The 21738-nt window shown below is 38.3% G+C and overlaps 1 protein-coding gene across 2 annotated transcripts; it reads left to right on the plus strand.

Annotated features, from left to right (window-relative positions):
* Positions 1–6555: 6555 nt before the first annotated feature.
* Positions 6556–9821, plus strand: LOC127410231 (C-type mannose receptor 2-like). Of its 2 annotated transcripts, none has more exons than XM_051645388.1 (2): positions 6556–7270; positions 8910–9821. In XM_051645388.1, the coding sequence occupies exons 1-2, from the start codon at positions 6581–6583 to the stop codon at positions 8979–8981; spliced, it is 762 nt and encodes a 253-aa protein (XP_051501348.1). In that variant the 5' UTR covers positions 6556–6580; the 3' UTR covers positions 8982–9821. The 2 variants fall into 2 exon arrangements, with proteins under 2 accessions (XP_051501348.1, XP_051501356.1); XM_051645396.1 differs by having other exon boundaries at positions 9268–9821.
* Positions 9822–21738: the final 11917 nt, after the last annotated feature.

Genomic DNA, 21738 nt, shown 5'->3' on the forward strand with positions numbered 1-21738 from the left:
AAGTTCCATTATGTTGCCATAGACACAACCAGATGCACTACAATGAATAGATAATTAAAAAAGCAGTTGAGGCCAGGATTTGACACCAGTAGTCTAAAGTTCCAGTCAGGTCGATACAAAACAAGTCAGTCCAGCTCTTGTTTAGAAATCCCATTAAGACACTCAGATTAACTCTAATGATGATCATGTTACATTATTTTTGCACAAAACATTTTAAACTGGTTAAAAAAATGGTAAATAAAAACAGTGTACAGTGTTAACACACTAAAGTTAGTCATGTGAAATGTGACTGTGCTAGTTTATAACTTATGCTTCCTGTGATCAGTAATCAAATTATTTGAAATGTTTGGTGTCTGTTTATTGTGCTGTTTAACTGTGATATAGACCTTTCAAGGTATGGTTAAGACCACCATTTTCAAAGCACATAAAAACGATTGTCATACTTCTGAATGTAACAGTTCAGTTTTCTGGTGTGGAAACTTTTAACCACAGACATGTGAGCTCTGCTGGGGGCTTTCTGACTGTGTTTTTCTGTTTTCAGTCTTACAGGTTCACTGCAAACTGTGCTCTCTGGCCTGGGCTCATAGTCCAAAACCACAAGTGCATGTAGCATCATGCTACAGTCTCTGCAAACATCTGCAACACTCACATTCTCACATTCAAGTTTATTAGCTATTCTGAAATTAAGATGGGGTTATTGGCATGAATGGAATGGGAATATAATGGAAATAAAATGTGAAAATACATAGATCAATAAAGCTGCAATATTTTACTGAGCAATCTCTTTGATCCCATGGTTGACATATATTTTTATATTTGTTATTTACAGTATTTTCATAAAGTACTTCCCTTGTTCAGTTTGATTTTACCTTTGTATTCTGTTGGCATTATCCATTCTTTCAGAAGAGCTTAGCCCTGAAAGATCTAATCTATGATCTGGAAAAATGTCCACCATATCTAAGCAGTAATAGTTATTAATAGTTCAAATTTACATCAATGTCCATTTAATGTCAACTAACAGTTGTGTTAATAACAATTATCTCTGTGTTATTTTCGGACACATTCTTATTTCCATAATCATACTTGTGGCAGGCAGTATTTGAGAAGAAGGATTGGCAATTGGCAATGGAAAGATATGTGTCTCGTAAGAATACTGCTGTGTGGGTTTTGTTGCTGTGAAAGAGGCTTTGTGGGTGGTAAACGGCTACATTTTATAACATCTAAACATCCAAATTCAAACAACACATATCTATGTTAACTTTTTAAAACATGGTCTAACCTTTCCGGTCTAATCTAATCAGTGGCAGCTAACCAGTAATTGTATTTTTTCTATCTCCTGTGCCTATTTTTTTTTTAACAGAATCATACTTTATTTTACAGATAATACTTTTATAGAGCCAACAACAGGTTTTGCTAATGTGAACCATTTGTAAAGCTTAAAGATGTTTGTTGGGCTGCTGAAATGTACCTCGGCAGGTCTCTTTCTATACTAAATAGCTACTTCCTTTTAGTGACACTGAGGGAAACAGTTGATTGTCTTCGCCTTCTGTATTGAACCTCTCTCACATTTTACTCTAACATGGAAAATAAGCACTTTCTTTGAACACAGACTTGTGGTTTGCGGTGGTGTTGACTAATGCAATGCTAATGTAAACTAATAAGATCACTTGTCTTAAATGCAATGCAAGAAAGAAACTTTATAAATACTTATACTAAATAAACCAGAGAGAGTATTTTTTTTATTTAGTTTTTAGTTGCAGAACATTTATTTTATCTAAGGGGAAGTTCTTGTTTTTTTAGTACTTGTCTAATTTCAAAACGGTTGGTCAAGATTACGATCAAAGAACATATTTAAAATCAGCAGTAAAATTTGACAACGATGTTAGTATAATTTTTCATTCTTTAGCTGAGTTCACACTAAAAAAAAAAAAATTTTTCAGGCCGGTCCAATTTATGTGCATGCACATTCTCAAGTTAACTGAAAGGAGACATCTGTGTCTAAAAGGTGATTGGCTCTTTTACCTGCAAGGCAGGACTTTCTTTTCTGCACATGCCATATTGGGCGTTCCAATTTCTCCCATTCATTTGAATTAAAGTGGTCTGTCTCAGCTAAACAGCCTCTGCTTGTATTCAAATTGCTCAAATATTGAGATTGAGATTCTATTGAACACTGTAATTTCATTTGAATTGTTCTTTCAGACCTACTACAAAATGGCCAAGGTAAGCATACATGCCACAATGAGTAAACCAATCAGCAACGCATTCTTTCAGTCACTCTACCTTGACCTGTTTTTTTGCAGCAACACTTTCAAGTTCACTTAATGGATCAAATCAAATCAAAATCAAATCACTTTTATTGTCACACAGCCATATACACAAGCGCAATGGTGTGTGAAATTCTTGGGTGCAGTTCCGATCAACATAGCAGTCGTGATAGTGATGAGACATATACCAATTTACAATAACATCAAATTAACACAACACAATTTAAAGTCTAACATACACATAATTACACACAACACAATATACAAATAATAACATACACTGTACACTGTACACACAATATAAATACACATTATTCAATAAAAAAAGTATATATAGTATATATAGAATGCACAGTAGGTTGTATTGTACTGTACTGACAGTACAGGCTGTCGGCTGATAGTAAGTTGTTAAGAGAGAATATAATATAATAATAATATAATTTATGACAGTCTGGTGTGAGATATAAGAGTAAGAGTAATAAAGTGCAGTGCTGATGTATTTGATCGTGGGAGATCAAGAGTTCAAAAGTCTGATTGCTTGGGGGAAGAAGCTATCATGTAGTCAGCTGGTGCGGGTCCTGATGCTGCGATACCGTTTGCCTGATGGTAGCAGTGAGAACAGCCCATGGCTCGGGTGGCTGGAGTCTCTGATGATCCTCCGAGCTTTTTTCACACACCACCTGGTATATATGTCCTGGAGGGAGGGAAGCTCACCTCCAACGATGTGTCTGGCAGTTCGCACCACCCTTTGCAGTGCTTTGTGGTTGTGGGCTGTGCTATTGCCGTACCAGGCGGAGATGCAGCCAGTCAGGATGCTCTCTGCAGTGCAGGTGTAGAACCGTGTGAGGATGTGGCGGTTCATTCCAAACTTCTTCAGCCGTCTCAGGAAGAAGAGGTGCTGATGAGCCTTCTTCACAACGACTTCAGTGTGGATGGACCATGTGAGTTCCTCAGTGATGTGGACACCCAGGAACTTGAAGCTGCTGAATCTCTCCACTGGTGCTCCATTGATGGTGATGGGACTGTGTTCTCTGTCTTTTCTTCTGAAGTCCACCACAAGCTTCTTTGTCTTACTGATGTTGAGGGAGAGGTTGTGCTCCTGACACCAGTGTGTCAGAGTGTGCACCTCCTCTCTGTAGGCTGTTTCATCATTGTCAGTGATCAGACCTACCACCGTCATGTCATCAGCAAACTTAATGATGGCATTGGAGCTATGTGTTGCCACACAGTCATGTGTGTACAAGGAATACAAGAGTGGGCTGTGAACACAGCCCTGTGGGGCTCCAGTGTTGAGGGTCAGTGATGAGGAGATGTTGCTGCCTATTCTAACCACCTGGCGTCTGCTTGACAGGAAGTCCAGGATCCAGCTGCACAGCGAGCTGTTTAAGCCCAGAGCCCGGAGTTTCTCATCTAGCTTGGAGGGCACTATGGTGTTGAATGCTGAGCTGTAGTCTACAAACAGCATTCTCACATAAGTGTTCTTTTTTTCCAGGTGGGAGAGAGCAGTGTGTATTGTAGATGCAATGGCATCATCAGTGGAGCGGTTGTTGCGGTAAGCAAACTGCAATGGGTCTAGAGAGAGAGGCAGCACAGAGCAGATGTAATCTCTGATTAGTCTCTCAAAGCATTTGCTGATGATGGGGGTCAGAGCAACAGGACGCCAGTCATTTAAGCAAGTTATTTTTGATTGCTTTGGAACAGGCACAATGGTGGATGTTTTAAAGCATGTGGGGACTACAGACAAAGAGAGGGAAAGCTTGAAAATGTCCGTAAAAACACCAGCCAGCTGGTTCGCGCACGCTCTGATGACGCGGCCCGGAATGCCGTCTGGGCCCGCGGCTATGTGCTGGTGGTATTTTGGTGTGACTGATTTGAAACTGGCTTTATTAAAGTCCCCGGTCACAATGAACGCGGCCTCAGGGTGCACGGTTTCCTGCTTGCTTATAATCCCATACAGTTCCTTGAGTGCCCGGTCTGTGTCGGCTTGTGGCGGGATGTACACAGCAGTGATAATGACCGCTGTGAATTCCCTCGGTAGCCAGAATGGTCGACACAGAAGCATGAGAAATTCCAGATCAGGAGAGCAGAAAGACTTGATAGAATGTACGTTCCTCTGATCACACCAGGATTTGTTGATCATAAAACATACACCACCTCCTCTGCTTTTACCTGAGAGGTCTTTCGCTCTGTCCGCTCGGTGCATGGAGAACCCCGCGGGTTCAATGGCTGAGTCTGGAATCTCCACAGACATCTAAGTTTTCATAAGGCAGATAATGCAGCAGTCCCTCGTCTCTCGTTGGAAAGAGATCCGCGCTTTCAGCTCGCAGAGCTTGTTGTCCAGAGACTGAATATTTGCCAGTAGAATACTGGGCAGCGGGGGTCGATTTGCGTGGCGTATTACTCTGATGAGAACGCCGTCTCTGTTTCCCCTTTTCCTCCTGCGTTTCCGTGGCCGTGCAGCACAGACATCTACATCCGTGTATCACACGGATCTATCTATGTGTGACTTGTAATAGCTAAAATTAATATCTTTATTGTAAGTATCAGTAACCTACGGGGATTTAGCAAAGTAAATTTAAGAGAAAAATGGAAATTATTGTCCAAAAGCCGCCTAAAGCATGCTCTAAAAAAACATTGCACTCACAAAAGAAAGATTGTGATGGCTGTCATTACTGGCGCTGATTTTAACTGAGAAAGAGAGGTGACTGAAACTTAAAGCTGAAGTATGTAATTTCTGTGCCACCAAACAGAATTGCAAAAAAAAACAACAACATTGTTTTCAAAACAGCTTTCTGAGTACATCCCCTTCTGCCATTGATCGAACAAACAGATAGTCCTGCCCCCCGACTCACGCCACAGGTCGAGTCAATGTTATTGTCTCTCTTGAGACAGAGCGCTCAAAACAAACAGAGGAATTTTCATAGCGCCACAGAGACACAGTGTTTACAATTTTGATATGAAAATTAATCATTGAATGGCTTACTAATAGTCGTCTCTGCATGTTAAGCTGGGATAGGAAGTATCACAGAGTTGTCTATTCTCAAGGAGAAATAAATTGAATTTGTGTAGGTAGGGTAGCATGTTACAAATCTGCTCTGGAATATACATTATTTCAAAAGTCTTCCAATTTCACATCTGAAATACTGAACAATTTAATAGGTAAGTTATAATATTTACCACAAGAGGGCAATGTTTGGTCATATTTGTACAATGTTCTCTGTCTAGAAAGACATGAGTATGTGGGCACCTTTAAAACTAAATTTGATTCTTAATTCTTGAAGTCATTGTTATGGAAGTCAACATCTTTGATATTTACATTAGTCACTGTCACTACTAAAGGTGTTATTCATGGCTATTGTGAGAATACAAAGGGATTTCACTTCGGTTATGTTAGAGCCAGTCTCCCACTAGAACATTCTTTCTGTCAGAAGATATTCAAATATCGGAGTTTGCCTGATATCCAAAAACAGTCAACATCATCACCTGGTTATGTTACCTTTTCTACCAGAGGCAGCAGAGTCAGTAGGGGAAGAGCAGGAGGTAGGAAACAAAGGCAAAAATATGCAGAGTGTATTGAATAATCTTAGTTGCATCTGTCACAACAGTCTGACTTCGTCTGACTAGCACAATTTCAGCAAGTGTTATTATACCAGGGAAATACAATGAAAAATAATGCATCACATCATTGTCCCGTGAAAATTAAAAACCTTGTAATGGAGACAACTACTTCTCTAACTTGTGAAGACAATACAGCACACAACATAACATTAAAATAAATTGTAAAGCATAGCAAGAGCAATATAAAATATAAAGTAAAAATAAAGCAGTTTGCAAAAACATAAGAAAATAATATGAAAGAATCATTTTTTTTTTTTTTTAAATCAACGTAAATAAAGTACACGTTTGCTCACTAGAAGCTGTACACACACTCAGGGTGCTTTTAAAAACTCAAACTCAGTCTTTAGATCCATCAGTTACTTGTCCATGCAGACATTGTTTGAGCCGCCACTGTAAGCTATTGAATGAGCAGGACATTTTGACAGCCACAACTGTTATTAATTATTGTTGTCTATACCAAACCTTATTGACTGTGTCTGTGAATGTTGTCATGGTCACACACAATTTGCAGCATGTTTTCATTGAATGTTTTCTTTATTTCAGTAGATTTGCATTGGGTAAGGGCATGGTTTTTGTAAACATTTGCTATGCAAATACTCGAGGAGACTGGTCAGTGCCTTTCAGCTTTTATTGGTGATGTGTCATTATCAGTGAGCTCACATGAATGCTGCATTGTGAGAAAGATCATCTGTAAAGAAATGAAGGCTACGGTGACTGTGTTCAGTTTCTTTTGCCTGTTTGGACTGATCTTTAGTTACTACAGAAAACACTTTTTTGTGAAAAAAGAAATGACCTGGACAGATGCACAGACGTACTGCCGAGAGTACTACCATGACCTGTCCACCATCAGTGGTGAAGAGGCAACACTGCTCTCCAATAATCCAGAAGTCACTAATGAATATTGGGTTGGACTTCACATAAATTCCCAAAACCCAAACACATGGATATGGTCTACAGGTGAGGAGGCAACAATTATCAACTGGGACATAGGACAACCAAATGATGCTCACAAAAATTGTGGCAGAGTAAAAACATCAACTTTTAAACTCAGCAGCACTTTGTGCTCTTTGCTTCTCCCATTTTATTGTATGGAGATCTTTGAGCCAGTCCTGGTGCAGCAGAATAAGACATGGGAAGAGGCCCTGGGATACTGCAGGCAAAATTACGCTGACCTTGTCATTCTAAACTCTGAGACGATTATGGCAGAGGTGATAAACAACATCACAACAGCCCAGACAGCTCATGTGTGGACTGGTCTGCGCTTTCTGGCTGGTCATTGGCTCTGGGTCAGTGGAGATTATCTTGAATATAAAGCCTGGTCTGTGGAGGGAGAGCTCCAGTGTCCTGCTATAAATCTTCGTTGTGGAGCTGTGGATAGAGAAGAAAAGGTTTGGAAACCCAAAGACTGTGAAGAGACACTCAACTTTTTCTGTCTTAAGAAGCCATAAAATATATTTTTTTTAAATGTATTTTTGGATCACTTTCAAATGACATCATAGATCAGGTCACATATCAAGCTCCTTCTTCTATTTGATTCTGAAAAACCAAATTTATATCACTGATTTAAAGCCACATTCTCTATTCAATTTTTAATCAATACACATTAATTGCTTAACAATATTCATGTTTGGCTGTATATAATGTATGTATATAATTTTTGTAATTATTTATTTATTTTTGCAAATGTCCAAGCAATGATTTTCTTATTTAATGGTATATTTGTTAACTGAGAGCTGTATTGGGGGTTGCTGAGACACACATTAACTACGTTTCCATCCAAGGATTTTTTTGCGAATTTTTTTTTTAACGCATCAAGATAAAGCTGATGGAAACACAAATTATCGCTAAAATTTCACAAGTGTTGACATAATATTTTCCCGTTTAACTCTAACACATAAACTCTATGTCGATCCTTCAGATGTCGCGAAAAACTGGTTTGGAATCACTTTTTGTCGAGAAAATTGGCATTAACGCAAAAATGTATTGTCACATGACAGAATGTACCCCAATCGTTTGCCTGTTAATCATGATGATGGTATACATCCTTGAAAGCCAATATATTGTACGTGATTATGGACTGATCTTAACGGCATATAGATCCGATGCTGCAAACATGACACTTCCAGGAGTGCCAACACAAATATCTCATATCATGCACATCGACAAGTGTACGGAGAACAAATGAATGGCAACTGTTGTGATTAATCACGGTAGACATGTTTATTTGAGTTACTTTTCCACACCATTCAAAATAATAGACGGCAGTCATGGAGTTAGCCCAAAATACACAAAAAAAAATTACCATATTTCTGTGCACAAAGATGTTTTAAAAATAAATACACAATACTAGAAGAAAAGCTTCAGTGTGCTTTTTTGGAACACTAACAGCCCAATTCTATAAAATTATTGTTTAGCTTTTGAAAAAATGCTGGCAAAATTCCCTGTATGAAATTAAATAAATTACCAAATGAATAAAGCATTAAATTAAGATAATTAATTACCAAACGAAAAAAATAATATTGTTAGGCCTATATATGCCTTTTCTTTACACAAACTTAAATTAGCCTTACCCTGTTCTGTAGATGAAAGAAGTCGGCTGAATGACATACTCAGAATGTTCTACACTTTAAGACTATCAGAACTATTTGTCCAATGCTGAGTTCACTTTCAGAAAACGAGCTTTTGAACATTTTAAAACTTTTAAATATTTTAAATCTAAGCCTCTTTACGTCGGATTGCATTTGCTGAGCTTCTTCAGAAAATGTAAATTGCATTATGACACTAAAATTAATTTGAGATGACAATCAAGTTCAGTTGGTCATTAAAAGTTGCTGGACAAATATGCGGGACATAATGCAGTTGAGATGGCGATGCTTTAGATTAGATGATTGTTCAAAATAGCCTATTGAATATCAGGAATGTATCATATATAAACCTGATATTATTTTTTTAAATACCTGTGCACAGAGCATATACACATTGATGGATGGTCCTTATACTAAAACCGAAAATTTCCCCCACTACTAGGTGCAGGCTGCCAGCTTGAACAGAGACATGACGATTCGCTTTCGGGTCGGAACCGGTCGCAACCTGCAATAGGCACAACATCAGGACCAATATTACAGTCCTATCAGAAGGGCAACAGCTCCCTTTTGATTGCAGTTCCTCCTCTTCTGATTGCTTTTATTTGTGAAATTAATTTCAATTAATTGTCTCAATATTCTCCCCATTTTACCAAAACTTAGGAGAGAAAAAAAAGGGACATCTGGGAGGCGAATTAGCGATAAACACACATTTCTGTATGGAAATGGCTTAAGGGCAGATTTATTTTGCGATAAACCAAAGTGTTTTTTGTTTTGTTGTTGTTGTTGTTGTTGTTGTTTAGGCATGACGTCATCACGCACACCATTTTTATCGACGAAAGGCCATTTGAATGGAAACAGGCAGAAGACGGCAAATTTCACAAAATTTGTTTTACGCATTTTCACTTTGTCGATAACAAAATAGCGCGAAAAGTGGATTTTTGAGTTTATATTTAGAAAGTGTTTTTTGTTTTTGTTTATGCATTTACATTTTAGTGTAAAAAAGAAAGGATTTACACATCCTTTCTTGAGATGATTTTGCCAGCATTAGTTTAATAGTGGTTAAATATCTGTTTAAAATGTTTCTTGAGAAAATGTACCCTATGTTCTTAAATGTATGTATCTCCCTATTTACAGATTTTTTTTTTTTTTTTATCTAAAACTGGTGTACTCTGTATGTTCTCTGTAAAAAACCAAAAACAAACATATGATGATGTATAATATGAGACACCCTCCAATAATTAATCTATGATTTAAAATAATGCATCAGATTTGCATAAATCGTTCACTGTGCAGCTGATGTGAATAACTCTTTTACTGTTACACTGTATGTTCTTTCAAAACAAATAAATATATTTAAAAGGTGCTTGTTTAGTAAGAAGTCCAACAATGCAAATAATGTGTTGAAGAGAAAATCCTTCTTTGAGATAAAACAGACATATGCACAACAAAGCTACATTCACTCACCATAATGCCATCCCAAATGTGTATGACTTTCTTTTTCTGCAGAACACAAACAAATATTTTTAGAAGAATATCTCAGCTCTGTAGGTCCATACAATGCAAGTGAATGGTATCCAAAAATTTTAAGCTCCAAAAAATAATCAGTAAGAGTGGTTTAATCAATGTCTTCTGAAGTGATCTAATTGATTTTGAATGATAACATACTAAAATGAAATTCCTTTTTCACTGTACATCTTGCCATTGCAGTCTCTAAGCACAATCATGATTTCAAGCTTGATTACACTTCCTAGTGCTTGACGCATATGTGTAATCAAGCTTGAAATCATGATCACCTAAGAGACTGCTGATGTCAAGATTTATACTTAAAAAAAGAGTTATATTTTGGTCTGTTCTCGCCCAAAACCGGTTGGATCGCTTAAGAATTCATGGTTTAAACCACTGTAGTCATATGGATTACTTTTATGCTGTATAAATATGGGATGAATATAGTATCAAAATTATTCACAAATGCATAAACACTTATCCATCAATTTGATAAACATCGTATTTTGATCTTATTTACATGTAAATGTCTACATTTTACCATTAATTTGCATATACAAATTAGCAATTTTTCGGAAACAAATACAAAATTCAGAACCTACACTTCTATAAATTGAAACATTAAGAAAATATGACAATGTGACATAAATTGGAGGCAAATTGCTGCCATCTAGAGAACAACATATACTGTAAATAACATGACTAGAAAACCATGCCATGCCAGTAACAACCACAGATGGCTGTAGCCACCTACTGTGTAGTCTGATGGCTTGTTACCTAATTTTATATTTTATCATGATACATGCATCTGAATATATATTTAGACATTATCAAACTATTATTTGTCAAAGTTTGTTATTTTATATTTGATATGAAGTGTCAGTTTTTGCAGTTTATGTCATTATGCTTGTCATCAAACCTGACCATGGTATTACAAAGATAAGGCACAGAATAAGCGTTTTTCTACCAATAATATATTTCAAACATAAAAATGTAATAACTCAAAGTAAATGCAAAACAATTTCAAGAAAATAAACATCAAGAAACAGAAATGAACTGCAAAATTCTGAAAAATGAATTAGAGTATAAAACAGAAGAATCAGAGTAAACATTTTGCCATTTCAAACTTTCTATAGTAAAAATTTATTTTGCAAATGTGTGTGTGTGTGTATGTGTGTGTGTGTGTGTGTATATGTGTGTCAGATTGCTGTCATCAGCTGTAAAACAACAGATGACAATGACCAAAATATGATTGTAGAGCTCCACTTATTGATGCCCTGGTTCTGTGTGTGTGTGTGTGTGTGTGTGTGTGTGTCTGTGTTATCATCTCAACCCTTAATTTCTGAGTGTATATGTTTAGCATTGTGGCTGACTTATTGGTTTTATTTGACAAATGTAAAAAAAATATGTTAAAGTCTGTTAAATTCAGTTCATTCTTGTGTCTATGAGTGGGTGTGTTTTGCACTGAAGATGTTTTAGAGTCTCAAATTTCTGTCTGTTTTTTTTTTCTGCATTGTGGCTGATTTATTGATTGTATTTGACAGATAAAAAATGCTCTGTTTTTTGGTCTTTCCCATAAATTTTCAATATTTGGTCAATTTTGACCGCAAATACCAAAGATGTCACTTTTTTTTATGACCACTTAGACTTATTGAATCAAGCGCAGTTTTTTTATTTTTATTTTTTTATGTTCATATTGCAAATGGAGGAAAAGTCACGAAGTCTTGTATTGTTCAGATAAAGGAAACCATTTTTATAATATTTAAAAAATTATTTCGGACAAAATTTAATGAATACCATAGGAGGGTTAAAACGGTTTGTGCTATTTGAATGAAAATTCTAAGGGGTCTTCAATATCATGTCTTGAGGGTACCTAAGCAGTTTGAAGACAGTACCACATAGTGGTTAAAATGCTTGGTCAATTTAAATAAAACTTTTAATGTATTATTGCTTCCTTATTCTAAGAATTCTGAAATTTGCAGAGATATATTTCTAAATGTATTTATTATATTATTATTTTTATTTAAAACCTGCTGCTCTCAGCTTTGAATGTCTCTTTGGCAATTTTGAGCTGTGTCAATTTGACACATTATGCATTAGAGTTTGAGTCCAGGAAAGAGCATTTTTAACATTTGTACTTCTGTTGATCTCTGAGTCTTCATACTGTGCTTACTAAAATGCAGACTGTACTTTTGTAATTCCTGCTTCAATTTAAAATAAAAAAATGCTGTAACTATTTTCACAGAAATAGTTGTACACTCTCAACCAAGAATGTCTCTTTGGCATCAGTCAGATTTGTTGTTAATGTGGCACAGTGGTTAGAGCTCTGGGCTTCAAGTCAAAGGACTGGGTGAACCCCAGTTTGATACCCACTTCAGCAGGTATAAACATTGCAACTGATGTGCCAGAGCTATTTGCAATGTGCTTAGGGAATAGCTTTAGGGCTTGGCCCTGATCATTGTTGCTTGCAGCTATATTTATTATTATGGTTGGGAGTCTATGGCAGCCCATAGAACTGTTCATAGGAAAATTATGAAATTTGGCACACTGATAGGGGTGATCATGAATAGCCCCCATATCAAATATGGGGCCTCTAGATCAAATTCCATAGCACCACCACCAGTCCAAAAATTCAATTTTCTTTTGTGTGTATCTTTTGAACCATTTGTCCTAGAATTCAAATAATGTTTTGTCTGATTACTCTCCTCTTAATGTTTCAAATGAACCACAATACAGTAGAACTCTACCTATTACAGTAGCTGCCATCTTGGATAATGATGTAAATGAGCAGACCAGTGGTTAGAGCCATGAAATGTCAAATAGAAGGTTCATGGTTCAATCCCCACCTCAACAAGTCATGCATTATGTAGAAATGCGAGTAATTCTGGAGTTTTTTTGTTTTATTTTGCTACTGAATGAAGACTGGGCTTTTCCCCTATCAAATGTTCATTTGCATCTTTGTTGAAAAGTTACATGAATATAAAGTTGATCATAGTAAAAGCTGTGCTCAGCTGTAATTACTCTAAGCTTGGTATGTCCCTTTGTTGACTGGCAATGTTGTGGCTGTGTGGTGCAGTGAATAGCACACTGAACTATGGAATGGAAAGTTGTGAGATCATTGCATGGTGCATTGGTTGCAATGCTGGTGCTTGGCCCTGTAATTGCTGCTTGCAGCTATACAGTATTTAGGGGCCAAGCACCAAAGGTGCTGTGGCACCTGTTTTTTCGTTAGTGTTATAAGGAGCCATGCACTGAAGGTGCTGTTGCCCCTATTGTATCCATTTGTATTCTTCTTCTTCTTTGTCCTTCTTCTTCCTAATGGGAGTCTATGGCAGCCTATAGAACCATATGTAGGAAAATGATGAAATTTGGCACACTGATAGGAATGAGCATGAATAGGCACCACACATTTGGGGTCTCTAAGAAAAACTCTATAGCACCACCACCATATCAAAAATTAACTTTACTTTTGTGTGTATATTTTGAACCATTTGTCCCAGAGACACAATAATTTTTTGTTTGATAACAAGGACCACTTACATTAAAACTCTGCCCATTACAGTGGCTGCCGTCTTGGATTATGTTATTTGTCATTTTTCACTTCTGCTCCTTCAAACTGTGCCTGATTTGCACACAAAATTGCACAGCATAATCAACCAGACCGAGCTGCACAGAATGAATTATACAGAAGTTTGATATTTGACTTTGTTGAAAAGTTATACAAACAAACAGTTAACGAGGTGACTGTAAAATCGAATTTGAGGCTGTATCTCGGCAACAATGTGTCCTATCAAAACTAACCTGGTATTTCTCATGAGGACCATGGTTTGAGGGCACCTGCAGAGATTTGTGACAGTGCCACCTTTCTAGAAATGTTGCGCAGAGGCACTGCTTCTGGATATTGTGTTGTGTAGTCCACCAGAACCAACACAAAGCGATGCCCACGTGCCATCCCCTCTAATGGCCAATAGAAACAGGCCATTAGACAGTTCAGTGTTTTTTCCTGCCCTAAGTGACCCGCCATCGGATTAAAAGGAACCATCTGGAATAACATTTCCCGACAGCTCTTCAGTTCTAACAACTGGGTTGCATTTTCCTTTGTCTGAGTGTCCTGTGTCACGCAATACAACCGATCCTTAATAATTGAAAAATACGGATATGCAAGTGCAATGTCTGGCTGGAGACGTTGACCATCAATCACTTTCACTTGATCAAAGGCGTACCTAAGGGTCTCGTCTTGCATCTGCTCCAGAGGGAAATCCCCTGCAAGGAATCCTCTAAGGGCTGGGGAAGCTGGCACTTCCCTCTCCCTTACGTCATCCTGATGTGGAGCTGATGTAGACGGCCCCAGCTTCGCCTCCCCAGCCAGTGCAACGCAAACCACACACCAAGACACTCTGTTACAGGACCCATCCACACAGATTTTCCTCAATAAAGTAGTAAATGCCAGCCAATTCATACCCAAGATTAGTGGATGGGTGAGGTGGGGACTAACCGCAACCTCTACACTATGCTTTTGAATGATGACCTTCACTAATGAATAATCATGAATATCCCCATGCACATACCTTACCTTCACCCGCCAGCTTGTATCCAAAGCCTCAGATTGAATCAAGCTTTGATGAATGGAGGTTTGATTGCAACCTGAATCTGCCAAAGCTTGATATGTACCCCTCTTTATACTCACAGGTGTCCGTATGCTCCTGCTCAATTGGGGGCAGCCTGTGGCACGTCAGGGATCCGGAACACTGTCTCCACCTTCATTGTGGGGCATTGGTCCTGGAAATGCCCAGGATCCCCGCAACTCCAGCAGACCAGCCCAGACTTCATGCCCACACCCACGACAGAGGATTTGCCAGCCTGTGGTGGAGAGCAGAGATGGATAGGGGAGGGGGAGGGAAGGGAGAAGAGGGAGAGAGAGAAAAAATGGCTCGCCGTCCCATGGATATGCCACTATATGGTCCTCAGCCAAATGGCTCCTCCAGCGACACCAGATGGTGGCACTGGACCTACTCCGCCATCTCCTTTAGCAGCCGGAAGACAAACTGCTCCAGCACCACGATGTTGATGACATCATCTGCGTCGCCCTCCTCCTCAGTCAGCAACCACTGCCGGCAGTTGTCACACAGCTGTTGTGTAAAGGCAAACGATCGGCCGACCTCACTCAGTATCAGAGTGCAGAACCACTGGCGGTACTGTTCTGGGCTGTGGCCGACCTGTTGCAGGATGGCTTTCTTCAAATTGGAATACCCCAGGATGTTGACCACCGGAAGTTGGTGTGTCGTGAGTAGGGCTTCCCCAGACAGCAGTAGTAGCAGATGGACAACCCACTGTGAGCGTGGCCACTTCAGGGCTCTGGCCGTGTGCTCGAAGAGCTCCAGGACAACCTCCGGGTCATCCTGCGGTGTCATCTTTGTGAGCGTCACATGGGATCCTGCTGCTGCTGGGGTTATGGCTGAAGCCCCCCTCCTAGGGCAGCATGCTCCGCAACATCCGCCGGTCCTCTGCTTGGGCCTGGAGGAGCACCTTCGAAGCGCTTCTCCTGCTCCATCTGCAGCTCCATGAGGGCCTGGTGTTGTGCTTGTTGGATGCTGGCAAGGGACTTAAAGACTTCTTCCAGCGGCGAGGACATCATGGCAGCATTTCCTTCCCTGGTTTTGGCACCACTGTGACAAAGGTTCTTTCACTCTTTCAAGGAGGAAGCAGGAGACAGAAAGTCAAACTCTAAAGGTCTCTTTATTGTCTCTCACTCCAATGCTTTACAGCACACACAAATGATGCCCACACACATACGCCCCCATCACCACACATGCTTTAACAGAAAATAAAACTGTAATATCTGTAAAGTCTTCGAGTCATCATTGTGTAGTTTGATTAATTATGATTGTAAATTGTGTATAAAAAATAAATAATTAAATAGTTAAATAATAATTGTATTTAGAACCCCAGTGAGCAAGCTGAAGGCGACTGTGTTAAGGAACACAAAACTCAATGCAGGAAGAGATCAATGAGGTGCATCACAGTTCAACCAGCAGGTCATTTCGGTGAGGTTTGGTGGGGTCCATCCTAAGTCCAATGTTCAGGCAGTGGCATATGAAGTATCCGATGTCTTACAGTTGGAGTTGGCATCAGTTCATCCTCTGAAGTCCATCATAAAAGACTGAAGTGATGTCTGGCTAGCACCGGCTGTAGTTTGTCATCATCACTCAGCAACATGTAGCAGTGGAGTTTGACACCAAGCAGAAACGGAGCTGGATTTAGCCGATATGAATCCTGAGGTTGAGACAGGGAAACAAATACAATAATATTAGCATAGATGCCATTAAATTTATTGTAGTGTTATAGATTCTGAGAAATGTTTCTGAGAAATGTTTCTGGTTCTGGCAGACCTAACTAAAGCAGCCTAATTGTGAGTTTATGGATAAATTGGATGTATGCTTGGCCAAATAGATTAGTCTTTAGTCTAGACTTAAACTGAGTCAGTGTGTCTGTGTTCCGAACAGTGTTAGGGAGACTATTCCATAGTTTTGGAGCCAAACAGAAAAAGAATCTACCTCCTTTTGTGGATTTTGTTATTCTAGGAACTATTAACAGGCCAGAATTTTGTGATCATAATGAATGTGATGGAATATAGCATGGTAGAAGATCACTTAATTACTGTGGAGCTAGACCATTCAAAGCTTTGAAAACTTAACAGGTAGCCAATGTAACAATGATAAAATGGGGCCAATATGATCATATTTCTTGGTTCTAGTCAGCACTCTGGCTGCTGCATTTTGAACCAACTTAAGTTTATTTATTGAACTTGCAGTACATCCTCCCAGTAATGCATTACAATAATCTAGTCTTGAGGTCATGAAAGCATGAATTAGTTTTTCGGCATCAGCAACAGAGAGCATGTGTTGTAACTTAGCAATATTTCTGAGGTGGAAGAATGCTGTTCTACAAACATTGGAAATTTGATTTTCAAAGGACAGATTGGTATCAAATATAACACTTAAGTTCTTTGCTGTAGAAGACGACATATCAGTACATCCACTGAGAGTCAAATTATATTTTAGCGGCTTATTTTTAGAGGTTTTTGGTCCAATAATTTGTACCTCTGTTTTGTCAGAATTGAGTAGAAGGAAATTTCTGGCCATCCAATCTTTGATTTCATTGATACACTCTGCTAATGTGGAGAATTGTGAATTTTCGTTGGGTTTAGAAGAAATATAATGTTGGGTATCGTCAGCATAACAGCGGAAAATTATTCCATGATTCCTGATATTATCTCCCAGGGGAAGCATATATAAAGAGAAAAGCAGAGGCCCTAAAACTGATCACATAGCATTTGAGGTGTAACCACTAATTTTTCCTGAATATGTCCTGGACAGCAGCAAAACACCATCCCTCACCTGTCAATCAACCACTGCCCTAAAACAAGAGTTTAAACTTTACCTGTTAAATGCAGCTTTATAAGGAAACAACCATCCAAATCGTAAAATTGGAAAAAGTGGATACATACACAAAATAAAGAACTTCACATTTATTCTTCAGTGTGTCTGATATCAACATGCAGAGACACAGTTGTCAAGCACATACATTTTAAGCTCAGGTTAATACAGGAAATCAACTAAAATAATGGATAATTCTGCTCAAAATGTTGCGTTTGTGCTTCGATTAAATTTGAGCTGCATCTGGGAGGAACGGCATACTGTTTTTCTCACGCTTTCTTCATCTTTTCTGACTTTGCGCTTTAATACCATGCAGTAACATGCTGACATATTGATTGATCTATGTCGTCATTAAAAATCAGAGACCCTCCCCTCAAAATCTGAACACAGCTGGTCACAGGAGATGCATTTAATGAGAAGGATATATCTGCAGGCAGAGCTACAAACCACCAGCAAAGATATAGGGATCCCCTAACCATTTTTATTTATTTATCACACATATACATTTGCACATACACAGTGAAATTATTTTTTTTCACATATCCCAGCTAAGCTGGGGCCAGAGTGCAGGGTCAGCCATGATACAGTGCCCCTGGAGCAGATAGGGTCAAGGGCCTTGCTCAGTGGCCCAACAGTGGCATCTTGGCAGTGCTGGGGCTTGAACCCCCAACCTTCTGATCAGTAACCCAGAGCCTTAACTGCTGAGCCACCACTGCCCCAATTCCAAAACTGTGAATGGAAGTGATGCTTTTGGAGTTGGTGCAACACTATTTTGGAGTAATCCTGCCCTCTTTTGGAGATTCCACCCCCATTTGGAGATCTCCGGCCTGCAGCTGTACCTACTTGCATTTAAGCGACCAGGTGTAAACAGTGCTGTGATTCGCCAGACCACATGTGATCGGATCACCCGAGATGCATCTTAATACCAGGTCTAAACGAGGTCTTAAAGACACTGGAATTCTCACGGCGAAGATCCTCGTGCTCTGCTTAAGGTCAAAAAGAAGTTTGAAACTTCTAAACAAAGGTATACTGTTTGCGAGCATTCAGACTAGGGCTGGGTGTTATGACGATTTAATCGGATATCGACAATATCTGACAAATATTGCAGTGCTGATTGGACAGGAGATGACCCACAATAGTGGGAAATGACAAAACCATGGGAAGTCACCAAATATATTAGGCCAAGGTATGAAATTAACTCCTGCCAAATGCGAGTGTTTCATGCGCTTATCTACCCATCAATGTGGGGACATGTAAAACGCTCTGAGTGACACATGACAAGATATACTATTAGACAAAAAGACAAGAAAGTGTCTGATTTGCTATTTATTTAGGTTCAACGTTGTCTTGTGGAACACGCAAATGTAAAGGTTTGTTGCTTTCTTTTCTGTTTCAGTTATTTAATATATACATACAGGGGCAGAATGGGACTAAAAGTGGCCCTGGACTTTCTGTCCCAGAGCGGCCCACCAAACCCGGCCCGCAGCACACCACACCATAATACACTGGCTCATTGATTTCAATTTCTGGCTCAATTTCAGATTTTTGTGTTGAAAAAAAAAGAAATTTCTATTGACTGCTAGTCATGACAACGGGCCCCACCAGTGCAAAAAAAGGTAATTACTTATATATATATATATATATATATATATATATATATATATAAAAACCACTGTAAATGTGGTGACTGGATTTTTTAGAGAAAGCACTAAAAAAGCTCAGACAAATAACATGTCCGAAAACTTTTTTTTCCCAACATACAGATGTTAGGTTAAAATGTACATGAAAGTACAAGGTAAAGTGTGTATTTTAAGTGCTGTGACAAGTCAGCATTTCTTCAAAGTTTTGAAAGATCTTAATCACCTTTCAACTTTTTTCTAGAAGTTCAAATAAACTATTGTGTTAGTTAAAGGTGCAGTATGTAAGATTCAAAAACTCTTGTTATTAATGACACCTGTGGCCGTTAAGTGAACTGCATCCAGTTACCTGTTGCTTGTGCTAACGTTCGTGCACACACTCATAGGGATGTGAGCTTCGGCCAAAACAATGACTTAACATACAAAGAGACAACGTGATTCACCGGCATCATGCTGATAGATGAATTAAAATTACACAGTGATTATTTTACTACAAACTTTGAGACTGTATATTATATCTGAATCTCCAGTGCTGGAACAGGGCTAAAACAAAGTGTGGATATAGGTCTGGCTATGCGAGACTGTAATTTGAAGTAATCACTTTTCTTTGCATGATACATTGACTGCATTTATACGATAGCCTATGTTGCCGTTAGCTAGCTAGCCAGCTTTATCAATAGCTGTTAGCTAAATTTGGTGGATGATGACAGTAGCTGTTTATAAAATAGACTATACATTATAAATATGTTGACACAATTCAGAATTGATGTGATTCCTCACAACTGTCACTTTGATATATCGATGCGCTATTGTTTTATAATAATAGAATGTATGTTAATTTTCTGTATAAACAAGTTATGTTACACTAATGAATGGGTCTTTTTGCATTATCTTGAACATGGTCTAGCATTCATTTCATGTGTTATTGTAGTTTACCTTGCTGAATAATTACAGATTAACATTGTTTATGACAGTTACTGTGCAGGCAAGATCAAGTTAGCTAAAATTACACAGATCAATCCTTACGGTACTATATTTCACATGCCAAAGGCGAATATTACATGAAAATTGTTACATATTGCACCTTTAATATGAGGTTGTGGAAACAAAAAGTTAAATAATAATAAATTATATATGTGTATGTAAAATATAGCTATACAAGATCAAAAAAATTTAAACAAGGTTGGCCAGAATATGTACAAATATAAATATAAACAAATATAAATGTATGTAAAAAAAATCATAATAAACACACCACTTAAAGTGTGGATCTTTGCATATATTTTGCAGATTAATAGCTCATATTTTCCCTCATGAGTTTGTTGCATTTTTATATCTGCCGTGTTTTAATTCCTTCCCCAGATTATTCTTGAGAAAAAAATGAAAAGCCCTATGCTTTGACAAGCGCTGTTTCTGCTATCCTTTAAACAAAGTAAGCCTCAGAGAATCAAATATCCACAAAGTATTAATATTCATGACATATTTTCTGCATTTTTATCAGGCGTGAGCATTTTTCAGCAAGCTGCACTTCAGCTCCCAGTAATGCTTTGCGGTATGAATAAATTATGCAAATGACTATGTACTTCTCAAAGCTTTATTCTTTGTTTATTTTATTTACACTGCTGTTATTGTATTTGTTGTAACTTGCAGTTATTTGTCATTTTGTGATTATTCAGAGCTCATCTTATACTTAATATGTTGTTTTTGTTGTCACCATTTTTGTGATTTGTATTTCAAATAATCAAGTCCATGCGGATGACACTGATACTACTGCAAAACGGGTGTATAAAAGAGTGTTAATGGGCAGAATCATGGACGTGCATAGGGTGGTGGCCGAGTCACTGCCCCTTTGCCCTCCTGGGCTGAGGTTTCCCTCTGGAGCAATAAATTATATTTGCAAATATTCATTTTGCAGACGCTTTTTATCCACAATGTAAAAGTGATTAATACATGATGAATAGTAAAACACTCTTTGCTTATTTTTGATTGTTTGTTTATGTAAACATGCGCTAGACGACCGTCTTCTGCTGTTGCGTCACATCTCTTGTTTTGCAGGGCAGTCAATCAATAGCTGTGGGTGGAGGGGTGCATGGCACTTGAGTGGCCCCAAATGCATTAAAAATATACATTAGTTCAAAAGGTGAACAATCAGATCGCAGAGCTAGTGTAAGTCCCTTTAAAATTTATATTTTTCTTTCATTTTGTTGTTATTTATACTAGGCTGTCCAATTACTACAATTGCTAGTTAACTGTCTGTGCACTTCAATGTCAACAATTGCACCCCCCTTTGTCAGCTGCTTTAATCACAATTTCACTATTATGTTCAAATTCAGACAATGCATTCTGTTGTTCTACCGATATGTTTTTGTGGACAAACTTATTTTTCTTTAAATACTGTCAGAAAAAAAAAATTTTAATTGTAGATTCATAATTCTGCTCTATCTGTTCTGTTACCCCTGGTGGGTTTTATTAGCTGCTCTCCATGCTCTGTCCATGCATGGCTGCATTTAAAGGTGGGGAGTGTGCCCAGAACAGAAACATATCTTCCATTTCATTCTGCAAAAAACAGATTGACAAGATTGATTTGAAAATAGATTCTCTATTCAAGACACTCTTATAATGACTACCAAATATTTTACCAAAATGTCAGCCTTTGTCCCTCTTTTAAATGTCACTCTGGGCCTTGATTCCCAAA

The sequence above is a fragment of the Myxocyprinus asiaticus genome, chromosome 2, assembly GCF_019703515.2.
Source record: "Myxocyprinus asiaticus isolate MX2 ecotype Aquarium Trade chromosome 2, UBuf_Myxa_2, whole genome shotgun sequence".
NCBI lineage: Eukaryota > Metazoa > Chordata > Actinopteri > Cypriniformes > Catostomidae > Myxocyprinus > Myxocyprinus asiaticus.

What these genes read in the sequence shown, in the direction of transcription:
- LOC127410231 (XM_051645388.1), top strand. Translation starts at nt 6,581, where the DNA reads ATGAAGGCTACGGTGACTGTGTTCAGTTTCTTTTGCCTGTTTGGACTG. An exon ending in CTGTGGATAGAGAAGAAAAG is followed by an intron (nt 7,271 to 8,909) that starts GTTTGGAAACCC and finishes CCCCACTACTAG; the next exon opens with GTGCAGGCTGCCAGCTTGAA.